General features: G+C 37.4%; 1 protein-coding gene across 2 annotated transcripts in view; it reads right to left on the reverse strand.

The window, feature by feature from the left end:
* Positions 1-15,708, reverse strand: part of LOC150077096 (papilin-like) — a 724,323-nt gene that overhangs the window by 51,079 nt on the left and 657,536 nt on the right. For both annotated transcript variants that reach the window (XM_090386252.1, XM_090386253.1), the window contains exon 32: positions 4,120-4,290. In XM_090386252.1, the coding sequence (XP_090242378.1) occupies positions 4,120-4,290 (171 nt within the window). The remainder of the gene's footprint in view (positions 1-4,119; positions 4,291-15,708) is intronic.

Genomic DNA, 15,708 nt, shown 5'->3' on the forward strand with positions numbered 1-15,708 from the left:
ATTTATACTATATACATAGCTGACACTTCTGACTTTCAAAAAACTGGAGATCAGCATTTTGAAATTAAAAACGCAGGAGGTAAAGAGATTACTGGGCCAAAACAGGCCAAAAAACAAAATTTAAAACACACATTATACTATAAATTAAATTTTACTAACAATATACACATTTTACATTGAAATACAGCCCCTCCCCCCAAAAAAAATGTGTGAATCAGTCTAGACTTGATTACTGAGCATTTCCAAAAGTTTCATAAGAAAAAGATTTGAACTTTGAACCCAGTTTTTGTTTTTGAGAGAATATTCACCTTGCTAAATTTTCTCTCAAACTTAACATTGCTATGAGGAATTGTTAAAATGCTAATCATTAGTTGGGATTGTTTGTTATAGTTCAAATCTCCTTGTGCATTTGTTCCACTGTACATCAATTCTTCCTTCTTTCATATTGGTGTTTGGGAGGTTCTCACAATAAAACTGAGAGAACTGATGCTGCAAAACATTGCTTCATGTATTTTTTTTTTTTTTTAATCTTTAATGATGCCAAGAAGTACTGGAAACTTGTCCAAAAAATTTCAAATTTGAAAATGATATTATCATTTGCATTAGCAGAGGCATATGATGCAAGAAAGCAAGCTTATATCATCAGCCAAAAAAAAACAAAAAAAAAAAAAAAAAACGCTTCCAATTTCACCCATCCATTCATTCCAAAAGTTTGTCTAGTTCAGCTTTGAATTTATTTAAGCTCTCAACTTCTACGACAGATGGAAGTTTGTTCCAGCAATCAACCACCCACTGGCTAAAGGCAAATTTCTGCACATTTATTCTATAAATGACTTTCCTCAATTTGAATTTATGTGCCCTCAGGTGCAACATCAGAGCAAGAGGAAGAACCCCATCAGCATTGAGCTTGCTCACACTATTCAAGCCCTTATACACTGCAATCAGATGGAGACTAGGCACCGTGCAGGTGCTGTCTCCAAATCTGCAATTTGCAGAACTTAAGCCTTTCTTGGTAACAGCAACCCTTTTTTCACTCACTAAACTCATTGCCCTTCTTTGTACTCATTACAGCAGCTCTACATCTTTCATAAAATGAGGCCTCCAGACCTGTATGCAGTATTCAAGGTGTGTCCTGACCACTGCCTTATACAACGCGATAATCACCTCCTTATCCCTGCTAGCAAAATTCCTATATATCATTAACAAGACCCCATGAGCTACTTTTGCAGCCTGTTTGCACTGCTCAGAAAACTTCATAGCTGACTGCACAATTATCCCCCTGGTCTTTTTCATTATCCACTACTCTGAGTGTAGAACCACACAGTTGGAATGTTACTCTGGGATTACTACTACCGATATGCAGAACTTTACATTTGTCAATGTTAAACTTCAGTTGACAGCCCATCCTCTCATTTCCTCCCAGTCCACCCACCTGCTTGACTTTTTCAGATCCTGTTGCAGTAGCATTCTTACTGTCATTAACAACCCTACCAACCTTGGTATCGTCTGCAAACTTCAACGTGAAGCTTGATAGACCTTCATAATATCATTGAAAAATACAGAAAACAACAATGGGCCCAACACACAGACCTCTGGGGGGACACCACTATAACATCAGTCCATGAAGAGCAGTGTCCATTGATTACCACTCTCTGTCTTCTACCACTTCACCTTCCTTTATCTGTAGCAGCAACTTGCCCTTAATGCCATACTGCTCCATCCTGTACAGGTCTTCCTAAAAGAGCTTTTAAGGAAAGTTAGGAAGCTTTCCTAAAATCCAAGTATATGATATCAAAATTATTTTTTGCATCAAGTTGCTTCATGACCACATTGTAGTATCCAAGCAAATTGGTCAGACAAGACTTCTCCTTAACAAACCAGTGCTGTGTCTGAACTATAACTGCAGTTGTGTCTAGATGATCCTGCAGTGCTTCTTTAACCAGTGACTCCTTTATTTTCACCAGAAAAGAAAATTAAACTAACATGTCTGTAATTATTTGTGTTAACTTTTGATTCCCCTTTGTGAATTACGGAGATATTTGCACATCTCCAGTCCGTGGGGACCTCCCACGAGTTCAAGGATGCCCTCATAATCATGGCTAAGGGTCAGCTTACTTCCTTTGCTGCCTCCTTTAATATAACTGGATGGATCCCATCCACCCCAGGTTCCTTTTTTATGTTTAACTTCAACAATTTCTCCTACACTTTGCTCTCAGTTATTAAAAAATCATTTAACTCCCTGTTAGAGTTTGATAAGCTTCTGGCTCCCACTTCCCTACAGAATTCCTCATTATGGTTGTGTTTCTGGTTGGTTTTAATAGAATTTATAAATGGACTTTTTGCCTTCAAGGATACTTTAATTCATTTAATTTCTGTTATTAATCAAACTGACATCCCTATCTTTTAACGAACACATATACACATCCTCTCCTTCACACACACACACACACACACACACACACACACACACACACACACACACACACACACACACACACACACACACACACACACACACACACACACACACACACACACACACACACACACACACGTTCCTGTGCCTACACAAATAATGACAGTAAACACGAGTTGGAGTTGTTTGTTTGTTATTTGGTTGTGCCAGGGATATGCGGTGGTCATTCCCTGACATTTCCACATCCTCTGTATTTGGTGGTCACGGGCTTGAACCCTGGTCTAATTAAGAAGCGTGTGCTACGCACTGCTGTTCCTGCCCACCTGGCTATGGAGGTACCCATGAGTTAGAGCTGCAATATGTATTAGTTAATTTGGGAGTAGCAGTCAATAATCGTTAATTTTTGGTTATGCAGAAAAACGTTTGTACACCACAGTTTTATCCAATGTCAAGTGCATTGAGTTAATTAAGATAATTCTTTGGTATGCCATGCTTTTTATATTTATACATGGTGTCTCAAAAATATTGGTACAAACGTTTAGGGGAGGTAGGTAATATCTAAAGGAATGTGAATCGCATAGGAACCCAGAACCGGAAACGTCACAGGAAAGGAGGCACAAGAAGCAGAAATGACACAAGACAGTAATTAGTGGCAAACATTTATTTGACATAATATTAACAATGGAGTAAGAGATGGATGCGTGACACTGACGCAGCATGGATTGACGGACACGGTCGAACACATCTGGAGTTTCTTTGACAGTAGCAGCAGCGCAGACGAGTCTCGCCACGAGATCCATTTCCGTCTCCACAGGCGATTCATACACAATAGATTTGAGGGCCCCCACAGAAAGAAATCAAGGCTCGATAAATCAGGTGAGCGTGGGGACCAGGAAATGGGTCTACCACGGCCAATCCATCGAAGCCCAAAACACCTGTTCAAATGGTCGTGAACACACCTTCCATAATGGGCAGGCGCCCCATCATGTTGAAACCAAATGTTGCATCTCACATTTGCTGGAACATTGTCAAGTAACCCTGGTAGAACTTGTTCAAGAAAGATCCGATATTTAGCAGAGTTCATGCGGGATGGTAACAGGTATGGGCCGACTAAGCAGTCACCGACCATATCTGCCCACACATTTATTGCAAAGTGATGTTGTGCCGCATGGGGGCGTACACCGTGTGGGCCCTCTGCTAATCCATACATTAGGTGCATGTCTGCCAGCTCACAGTTCGTATATCGATGCATGCTCTTCGTGCGACGACTACCGCTTGAATGAGTAAACCAGAAATTTTCCCTCCCGCAAACTGATGAACAGCGCCGTGTACCGACTTACGGTGACGTTTCCGGTTATGGGTTCCTATGCGATTCACATTCCTTTAGATGTTACCTACCTCCCCTAAACGTTTGTACCAATATTTTTGAGACACCCTGTATATACTATATAAACAGAGTCATTCTAATTTGTCTAAATTTTTAGTTTTTATTTGTGAACAAAATGTAAAATAGCATCTAACCCAAGGCTCGATTTACCAAGGTGGAATGGAACAATTGCTCCAGGAGCCAAAGGGCACCCCAGACCTCCATAACCTTAATTTTAAGGCCTCCAAAAATATGTGCATCAGGAAATCAGTTCTAGATTACCTAAATCTGACACAATCATATTAACAGCAGTATAACCAATCTGATAATTACTCACCCTCACTTAAAGGATCCATACAAATATAAGCACATCCATTAAAACAACATTTGCGGTCCACACTACAATCTGCATCAATGCGACAACGATCAAGACATTCAGAATCAGACAGTCCTACTGCTGATGGATCTGCTGTTATCCCAACTGCTGGACAATCTCCTGGTTTTCTGACTGGAAATAAAGTTGTAAAAGAACACAGTGAACAAATAACAGGAACTATAATTAATTTTTAATTATAATTATTTTTAGTTATTTATTTATTTTAATTTTTGAATGCTAGTTTTTGTTGATAATTATTAACAATATTTCTATAACAATCAAATATTTTTTGATAGGAAAATCTACAGTAAAACAGTTCCTTTAAGCATGAAAAGCTCTAAAGTAAAGACAAAAATATATTTATTTGATATCTGTATGTACAAATTTCCCTCCTCAATAGCACGAGTTATATTCTTTGGCAAGTCTGTGAATGAGAAACAATTAAACAATGGTGAAATAGAGATTTGGTTTCCAAATCATATAAAGTTTATACTGTGTGAGTGTAATTTGTTTAGTTGAACTTTAATAAACATCTGGCTCAGCCCTGCACAAGAGACTGCTATATAAGATAGAACATTTTGGAATCAGAAGTAAGAACCTGAGATGGATTATGGGTTACCTACAGTACAGGAGATGGAGGGCTGTAATTAATACTTATTCTTCAGAATAGGTTAGGTTAGAAATTATAGCCTCAAGAGATCAATGCTGGGGCCACTCCTGTTTCCAACTTTCTTAAATAACACTGATGAAGGGATACAGGAGTGTGGGGAAAATTTGCAGATGACATGAAAACCAATAGATTGGATAATGACCAATGCCAAGTAGCATTCTTTCAAGATAAATTCTTCAGGAATGATCACATAATTGACAACATGTTACAATGTTGCAAAAAGAAGGTTTTGCAGTTAGTAAATAGTAACCTTAAAGTAACTTGAAGGGAATGAATTAAAAACAGCAGAGGAAAAGGGACTGGGTGGTTATAATACAAGCAGTGTCACATTAGCATTAGTAGAGGCATGTGATGCAAGAAAGTAAGCTTATACAGCATCATCAAAAAAAAAAAAAAAAACACCTTCCCATTTCACCCATCCATTTGTTCCAAATGTTTGTCTAGTTCTGCGAATCAACTACCCACTGGTTAAAGGCAAATTTGCACATCTATTTGACAACTGTTTTTCCTCAATTTCAGTTTATGCCCCCTCAGGTTTGTAATCTGAGCCAGAGGAAGTATCCCACCAACTTAAGCCTTTCTTTGTAAGAGTACCCCTTTGTTGCTCTCAACAGTCTTGTTGCCCTTCTCTGTACTCGTTCTAGCAACTCTACATCCTTCCTAAAATGAGGCTTCCAGACCTGTATGCAGTACTCAAGGTGTGGCCTGACCATTGCCTTATAAAAGGGAATAATAACCTCCTTATCCCTGCTTGCAAAATTCCTGTATATTGACAAAACCCTATGACCTACTCTGGCAGCCTGTCTGCACTGCTCAGAAACTTCATCTCTGACTACACAATTACCCCAGGTCTCTTTCATTCTCCACTACCCTGAGTACAACACCACCAAGTTGGTATGTTATTCTGCATATGTCTACCCATATGCAGTACTTTGCATTTGTCAATGTTAAACTTCAGTTGCCACTTCTCAGCCCATCTGTCCAATTTTTACAGATCCTGTTGCAGCAGCAGCATACTGTCATTACTGTTATTAACAATGCTGCCAACCTTGGTATCATCTGCAAACTTTGACATTAAGCTTGATATACCTTCATCAATATCATTGATAAATATACAAAACAACAATGGGCCCAACACTGAACCCTAGGAAAAATTACTATTAACACTAGTCCACGAAGAGCAGTGTTCATTTATTACCACTCGCTGTCTTCTACTACTTAACCATCCTTTTATCCATTGTAGCAACTTGCCCTTAATGCCATCTGATCCAATTTGTACAGTAGTCTTCCATGTGCAACAGTATCAAAAGCTTTTCTTAAATTCAAGTGTATGATATCAAAATTAATTTTTGCATCCGGTTCTTTTCTGACCACGTCATAGTATTCAATCAAATTGGTCAGACAAGACTTCCCCTTAACATACCCATCCTGTGTCTGAATTATTACTGCAGTCTTGTTTAGTTGATCCTGCAATGCTTCTTTAACAAGTGACTCCATTATTTTCCATGGAACAAAATTCAAACTAACAGGTCTGTAATTACTCATGTCACCCTTTGATGCCCCTTTGTGAATTGGAGATACATTTGTACATCTCCAGTCAGTGCGGACTTCCCCTGAGTCCAAGGATGCTCTCATAATTATGGTTAAGCATTTGCTTACTTGCTTTGCCACCTCCTTTAATATAACTGGACAGATTCCACTACCCCAGGTACCTTTCTTATGTTTAACTTCAACAATTTCTTCTCCACTTTGCTCTCAGTTGTTACAAAATCATTTAACTCCCTGTTAGAATTTGATAAATATCTGTCCCTCTCCTCCTCGAATAACTCCTCATGTGTGAATATAGATGCAAAATACTCATTTAGTTTGGCAGCTATCTGAGAATGATCATGTACAGTCAAGCCATTGATATCAAGTGGACCAATGCGATTCATCCCCTTCCTTTTAAAGTTTATAGAAGTAAAGTCTTTGCCAAAGATTTCTCATTTTCTGCCTTTGCTTGCCTAACCTCCTTTGCCACTTGATTACAGACTAGCTTATATCTACCATAGACTTGTGTGAAACCTTACAATTTATAAGCATCCCATGCATTTTTCTTCTCTGCCACATGTCTCATTAGTTCATCTGACATTCATTTGGGCCTAAACTTAGAACAGAATTTCTTAGTTGGAACAAAAAGCCTAGTAGTAGCTTCCAAGATTACTTCCTTGAATGCTTTCCATTTAGAATTTGCTGTTGGTAACATCATCAGTTGGACCCACTGTATAGAATTTAAAAAATCTCTGAGACCACTGTAGTCACCTTTACGAATGCAAAAACCCTTCCTTTTACCCCTAATGGTAGTTATATTTTTAAGTAAATCCCACACTGCACTGTGATTACTGCTACCTAGTGGTCCCTTTACCTGTAAATTATTAATGCACGAATAATCACTGCTGATAATCAAATTAAGAGTGTTAATCTCTCTTGTTGCCTCTCTAACATGCTGCTGCTGCTGTAGAAAACAATCATCCAATAAATCAGCAAAAGTGTTGCTAGTGTGTGAGTGACCAACCCACAAGCTCCAGTCAATATCTGAGAAGTTAAAAATTCCCCATTATAAACACTCTGATTTACTGGCCCACTCTATTTCTCTGTATAATTGTTCATTGTACTCATCAGAGTCATTAGGCCTATAACAAACTCTTACCCTCATTTTTATTTTCCCAGTGCTTATGTCACACCAAACTGACTCAACATTGCACTGTCTATCTATGTCAACTGGATGCACTTTCTTAGATTTTATGTGTTTCTTAACTAACAGCATAACCCCTCCTCCCTTCCTACGCTGTCTATCCTTTCTGTACATATTGTACTCCCCAAATTCCAATTCTGCATTCCTTATATCTGCGTGACACCACATCTCTGATATCCCAACAATATCTGACTTTGATGTCTTGACTAGCACTTCAAATTCATCAAATTTATTTACTATACTCTTAGCATTAGTGTACATGCACTTATTCTTACTCTTAGTTACTTTAACACAGCCTATGTATTTACTTGTTTCATGACTCCCAGCAGTTCCTGAAATTCCTTCAGCAACTTGCTTTCCGGGCTGCTGCTCATTCCAATAGAAGCAGTGCAAGAATCATTTCCACCTCTGCCTGCGGCTACTGTTAATCTAGTCCATGCATCCCTCCAAGCTAGCAGTTTTCCGATACACCTAACATTGCCTCAATAGCATCAGCGAATATTCTTGCACCCTTTCTATTTAAGTGTATCCCATCCCTGTAGAAGCAATCTCTCCTGTTAGCAAGCACAGACCACACCGAAAAAAATTTTACCCCATGAGCCTTGCACAATCTCTCCATGGCCAAAATGACTGACAGGGCTCTGATTGTATACAACCTCCTATCATTCAAGATTAAAAGTTTATTGTGGCGTCGAGTAAATTATTTGCATAATTGCTCAATGTTAATCACAACGCTAAAGTCCAAACTGCGGGATGGAGAGGTGAAGTGAACTTCTCTATTCTGAGGGTATACGAGACTTTGTCCTATAATACCACTAGACGAAAACAGAAGAGTGGAAGTTGACACCAGACAATACCATTTGGCGAGCATGTTAAGTTAAAATAAGATAGCCAAAAATGTCTTAACTACACTAAAACGTTTTGTACACTAAGAACAAAAAGTTTTAGTTATGCCTAGTCTAGCTATAGTTTTGTGCCCATGCCTTAGAGCCCCACAAATGGTAGAGGAGTTTGTGGTGGACAAAGGTGGATAAAAGTTTTTTTTTTTTTTAATTTAAAAATAAGTGAAATTATTATTATGAACTGAAGTAAATAACACTGATCTACCATGTGAAAGGTTACCCTGTAATATTGAAAACGTGCAATTAAATTGAATACACCTCAATAGAAACACTTAAACAATTTGAAAACATTTTGAGAATTTTCTCATTGCCTAACTTGTTGAAGTAGCTCCTGGATTAAGGTGGAATGAATTAATGGACTCGAGGTCTGCCAGTTTATTAATCCAGGAGCCAGTCCAACAGACAAGAAACAATGACTTTTCAAAATGTCAGCATGGTGTTTAAATGGGCGAAGGTAAAGTAAGTCCACATGAGAAGCATGCAAAAGTTTGATTAATTTACTGGTAAAAGTACTTTGCTGTAACAGCATTTGTATTGTTGCTTTCTCAATAAACATACAGTCGGTGTTATCGTTCAGGAGTAGAAATTAAATCCCATGGGAAATTGAAACCCTCCCAAAGTGGAGGGGGTAACCTGACCTTTTTTCTTTAGAATCACTGGTGGACTAGGGGATAAATTGTTTATTAAGAAAAAAAAAAAAAAGGCAATGGTAAAGGAAGCCCACATGAGAAGCACAGCAAACTTCGAAAAAGTTTACCAGTGAAACTTAGTTATGAACATTTTTTATGACGTCAGAACTTCCAATATGACTCTGTTTGTGATTCAATTAGTTTTGCTAAAGAAAAAAGGTCAGGTTACCCCCCTCCACTTTGGGAGGGTTTCAAGCTCCCGTGGGATTCAACTTTTCCTCCAGACCGATAACACCCACCGTCTGTTTACCGAACGAGCAACAATACAAATGCCATTACGGCGAAGTACTTTTACTGGTAAATTTCATCGAACTTTTGCATGCTTCTTGTGTGGACTTTCTTTACCTTAGCCTTTAAATGTTTCTATTGAGGCATATTCAATTCAGTTACAACATTTTGAATAAAACTATCTCTCAAAGTGTAGATTAGTGTCATTTATTTTAGTTCATTCTCATAAGACGAATCACCACATAATGTCCCTCTTCCAACTAATAAGTAAAATTAGTTTTATGCATAAGTAAAAAAAGAGATTATGTCATTCATATTAATACAGCAGCTGTTGTCTTGTTTTTATTTTAATACACTTAATGAAATTAGATGTTCTTGTTGTTTCTTCTTTACTGAGACAGCCCTTTATTGCAACAATTTTCTCTAATTTTTAAATTATAAAAGCTATTTTATTAATCATTTGCTTATTATTACCATTATGTATTATACAATATTATTTAAAAGAGATCCCTTAAAAAGATGTCAACTGGGCTAATTAAAAGAAAGCTGTCAGGCTTGAACCTAACAACTAAAAAAAAAAAAAAAAATGAAAGAAACAAAATAAGTTTCTTCAACAATTAAATGTTATTTAACTCATAATCCGTTAAAAGTAATTAATGCAACTTTGATTGATGACCTCAATATTTATTACATATCTCAATTTTGTTAGGAATTCTTTTAACTCTTCCATTGACTGCTGCCACCAGAGAATGTTCTTTTTTTAATATTAAAATTAATAAAAAAGTAATTTTTGATATACAGTTATCACAATATTTATCAAATTCAACTACAGAAAATACACAGGTGATGATCTTGATCTGCAGAGAATTATTAGATAATTTTCATTAGCCAAAGCCAGAAAACAACTTTAACTTTAGTTAAAACAGTGTTGCCATTTGAATTGATTATTTGATTCACTTTTACTTTTAAATCCAAATACATTATTCATATTATTAATAAATCTTTTTTTCTCCCATTAATATGTTGTATCTACGTGCGTGCGTGTATGTGTGGTTTACTGTGACCACATTACATAACATTTAGTCTGTATGAATATATATATATATATATACAGTAAACCCCCGCTATTCGCGGTCGCCGATTTAATATAAAATGAAACCTAAAAAAATGTGAATTTTAAAGTGCCATGAACATTTTCCACCATAAAAAACATGGGTGTGGTTAAAATCATCCTTCCTGGTCAAACCAGTGCTCAGTGGGTTGGGGGATAGGGGTGATAAAATCGCGAGCGCAGATGTTTCCCAATAATTCTTGTTCAGTATGTGTTATGCGCTTGCCATGGAAGGTTTCGTCATTTGCTTTTAATTTATATGCTTATAAATTTATAAATTGATATGCTTACAAAAGTGAAAAATCTACTGTTTTGCAGTGTAAAATAGACTTTTTCGAGTGTGTTAACGAAAGAAAGTGACTTTGTTGTGGACAAGTTCTTTTTAACCCTTACAAAAATATGGCTACGAATAACAAGGGAAAATACATAATGTCCATAATCACTTAGAACAAGATTGCACTGGTTCATCTTCATAAAATTAACGAATGAATAAAAGTGTTCATAAAATGAACACTTACATCACTTGCCACATTCACTGGTTTTAAAAAATTACTTATCTTTTTTTGTGATTGTTTGCAGTTTATTTCCTTTACTGCCAATTCACGTAGGTGTCTTAAGTGTTCATAATAGGCAGATACGTTTTCATTTGTTGATTGTTCAATGTACTGAATTATGAAGTTCAAGTGGTCTTTCACTTCGCTTACCTTAATTTTTGGCTGAGAGTTGTTGCTCACTTCATCTTCTTCCTAGTCCGAACTTTCTGCTGCTCCCATTACACTATCTGCAATCTCCTCTTCGGTCATGATGTGGTAGCCAGGATCATCTTCATCTTCTTCCATCCATGACTCTCTCTTCTAAGAACACAGCTTTTTCCCCTCCTCGTTGTAGAGTCTCATGAAAGTCTTCTGTCTCACAACCATCTGTTTCTGGATTAGCCTCTTCATCTAAGAGAAGTTTTTTCAATGAATTCGCCAAAGTTTTTGAATTGATTTCTTTTGCAGCATCAGCAAAGTTGTAAATCATAGATCTTGCATTGTACAACTTTAAATTTTTCAATGTCTGTTGTCCTCTTCTGTCTATTTCATCAACCAGTGGCTTCTCGATTTCTAGGACTTCACTCAGAAACTTCTTTCTGTAAAGTCACTTTGCCGCGTAGATCACCCCTTGGTCCATAGGCTGGAAAATATATCGTGTTTGGCGGCAGAAACACGCACTTAATCTTCTTATCTCGACTGATGAGTTTGTCAACGTCAGGGTGGATTGGTGCGTTATCTAGCAAAACCAAGGTTTTTGCTTCGTCTTCTGGGATTTTCTTCTGGGATCTTCGATTTGATGTCTTATGATTTCTGGCACAGCTTTCTTTTGGAACCAATCCATTGTTATTTCTGTGGTATACCATGCATTGTGGAAATTGTAGTAGTTTACCGGTAGATCGTCCATTACTACAATGTTTTTTAAGGGTACATGGTTTTTAGCTTTTTCCAACGATGACAGTTTTTAACATATGGCTTCCATCAGCATTTGCACACAGCAATGCTGAAACACGTTCCTTGCTTATTTTTCTTCCAGGCGTGGTTTTTTGAGTCTTTGATGCTTGTGTGTTTTCAAGCAGAGCACTCCAAAACAGTCCGGTCTCATCAAAGTTGTACACCTGGTTCAAGTGATAACCCTCTTTTTGAATAAAATCATTCAGTTGCTTCCTGAAAGGCTCAACAGCTTCAAAATCAGCACTAAGAATTTCCCCACACATTTTCTTGTTTGAAATGTTATGCTGTCTTCTAAATCTTGCTTCCTCTGCATCTAAAAAACTTGGTTTTCTCTTTCGCTCTCAGCGTTACTTTTCCTCCAAACAGCTGTTCACTCTGTACAAATCGCAAATCCACCCTACCATGGAATATTGTTCCCACATCTGGGGTGGTGCCCCCAAAACGTCTCTCAGGCTTCTAGATTCCATTCAGAAGAGGGCAGTTAGGTTAATTAATGACTCTTCTCTAACAGAGTCTCTCCACTCTTTGTCTCATGGATGTGTGTTTCTGCTGCATGCCTTTTCTACAGATACTTCCACGGGCATGTTCTTCTGAATTGGCTTCTATAATTCCTGCTCTCTCTTTCAAAACAGTCCGAACACGTGCCGCCACCAGCCAACATCAATTTTCTGTCCAACTTCAAACTCATAGACCCAACTTTTCATCTTCCTCGTTTATTCATTCAACTGCCGTTTTCTGGAACAACCTTCCTTCATATGTATTTCCTGAAAATTACAGTGTCTACAGAAGTTCAAGTCTAATGTCAACAAATATCTTCTTTCATCTTCTCAACCTTAAACCCATGCATGGTACTAAGTACTATAGGTTCTATTACCTCTCGTGTTTGGGGTTTTCATTAAAAAAAAAAAATCTAAAAAGCCAACCCAAGCTCGCTTTAAATTGTTCAATTTCTAACTGTTTAGCCAGTCTTTCCGTCGCTGCTTGAATTTCTATTCCTCACACAGCCAAACAGATGAACAAAGTTGGGAAAACCATTTGTACACAACAACATCATCTAGTGCTTTATCAGTAGGCATCTACATTTGTTTAATTTTACTTTTTTCTTTTTCCATGTTAAACTTGAGAACAAAATTACAAATTTCACTTTTTTTCTTTTTAATGTCTGACACAGTTTGTTTTGCGATGCCGTACTCAAGACAGATGCTGGACACTGAAGCTCCTTTTTCAAGTTTTTCTGTCACTGATAGTTTATCGTGAAGGGAAAGCATTTTATGCTTATGCTTCTGTCCTACACTAAGATTACTTCAAGACATTAACTGCACAGCACAAACGACAAAAGACAGAAGCGCGTAACTGCGGAGCAAACAACAAACAACTGTCTGAACCACAGCTGGGAACCAGGTTGTTTGTGCAGCGTGATTCATCACGGCCCAATGACCTTGGACACAATACATATGACCTTTGAGCCCGATCGTCATTTGATTTTTACACTTTCCAGATTAGCTGTCCGGATTAACCGATGTACGGATTACCGGGGTCCGGGTTAATGAGGGTTTACTGTATTAATTTTATATATTTTTGGAAGTTGCAAAATTAGTGTTTACCACTTGGATTGGAACAAAAAAAAAAAGTTTATACAGATACTTATATCAAGGTCTTTTGATAGTTTAGCAGTGGGATCTCAAGAGTAAGGCCTACTGGTGGACTCATGGCATGTGTTAGGGTTACTAAGAGCATAAACAGGTGCTATATATATATATATATACTGACTTGAACAATCATGGTAGGAGTATAGTAGATACATTTCAGAAATTTGAAGTATTGGTTATATCGTCATATATGGACATTGTACAGGCATCAAAAACATGGTGCCATTAATACATAGGTGACACAGAATTTGAATATGGAGAGTACATTTACAGACAAGAGGAAGGGGGTATACTCTTGGTTAAGAAACACAACATATTCTCTAAAGCAGTGTGCCTGATTGATTTAGGTGGTCAGTGTAACATTGAGTCAGTTTGTTTGGAATGAGACGAGCATTGGAAAAACAAAAAAAAAGGAGGCGGGGGTATTGGCAGTGGTGAGCTATAGTGGGCTCGCAAGAGCCCATTGTTATTTTTTTTGAAAATTTGCAAGCCCATTGTTGAGACAATCATTTATTTTACAAATGAAATCCTGAATGCAATTATTGAGTATCCAGAGCTGAAACATTCCGTGGGGTGAGTCGATTGGTTATGCATTTTAAAATTGCTTCATTTTTGATTTAATTACAGTTGGACCTCTGTTTAACTAACCTCTTTATAGCAAATTTTTTTGATCCCCCTTGGTAATTACATTTAAAATAGTTTCCGTTGGACGAAGAAAATTTCCATGTAACGAGTGGATTGGGAGAGCTTGTTGTTATTTGTTATTTGGTTTTTTAGGAGCATTAGCAACTAAGGCCATATTGCTCCGGGGATATGTGGTGGTCATTCCCTGATCTTTCCGCATCCTCTGTATTTGGTGGTCATGGGCTCAAACCCCGGTCTAATCAAGAAGCGTGTGTTACGCACTGCTGCTCCTGCCCACCTGGCTACGGAGGCACCGATTAGGAGAGACAACTTTGTAAGCATTGTTCTAACCTCTGGCCTCTAGGTAATTAGAAAACGCGAATTAAGAGTGAAAGGGATTACTGTTTCACAATGTTAGTGGTGTCCATAAAACCTATGCAGTCACATACCGAGAAGTTGTGCTAGTCAATATACTTTCCATAGCCAGTCAGAGGATTAAGAAGATTCCTCACACGGATAATAGCCTCTGGTCAACCTGTGTTGTGGTTCCCCTTTACTCCAACAAACAGGCATATGTTTTTAGGAGAAGTGAGTGATCCACGCCTTCCAGTAAATTTCTCCTGTCTACGTTTACTTGGTCACAGTAGGTGAATATCCATGTGATTCTGACATTTTTCACAGTATTCAAAGAACCAGTGACAGGAGTGACGTGGGGGGGGGAATTGAGGCAACTAAGCTATTATATAAACTTTACAAAGATGAAATGTTGTCAGATTTTGAAACTTTGTTGAGCCTTTCACTGTGTAGAAAATGTTCTAAAATATAATGGCATACAGGTAATAATTAAAAAAAACAAAACGGTATCACGAATTTCCAAAAAACTACCGTGAATTAAGGATGATTGCTAAAGAACTTGATGTGGAAACTATAAAGATCAGTCGTGTGTTCGGGCCACAATGGGCAGCTTGTAGCTTGCAGATGGCAACTGTGGGTTGGAGGAATTATCCCGCTTTGTGCAAACATTTTGAATCAGAAGTTAAATATTCCGGATTATTAAATCGACTTTTAAATCTGGGATTTCTTAACCATTTGGCACTAATGATTGACATTCTGCAGGAGCTCTCTTACCTTTCAGAAGGTTTACAGAATCACTATGGTAAAAGCAGATAAATTAATTATTCGAACTATCAAATGCTATTGCTAATTTTAAAAATTATGAAGCTAAAATTGAGAGCATTAGCATGTTGAAGTGGAAAGAATTTGAAGAAAATCAAAATCGAAAGTAAAAAAAATTACCTCATGACAAGTTATTAAATGTATTGTTTTATCCTTAAAGGATAAGTTATTAATGCAACAGGGTGATTTTAAATTAAATAAAGAAAATAGTGATACCATTGAAAGAAATTTGAAACATATGTTGTTGTTGTTATTTGGTTTTTAGGAGCATTAGCAACTA

The sequence above is a fragment of the Mastigoproctus giganteus genome, chromosome 12 (genome assembly GCF_048544385.1).
Source record: "Mastigoproctus giganteus isolate SK-2022 chromosome 12, ASM4854438v1, whole genome shotgun sequence".
NCBI classification, from domain to species: Eukaryota; Metazoa; Arthropoda; class Arachnida; order Uropygi; family Thelyphonidae; genus Mastigoproctus; species Mastigoproctus giganteus.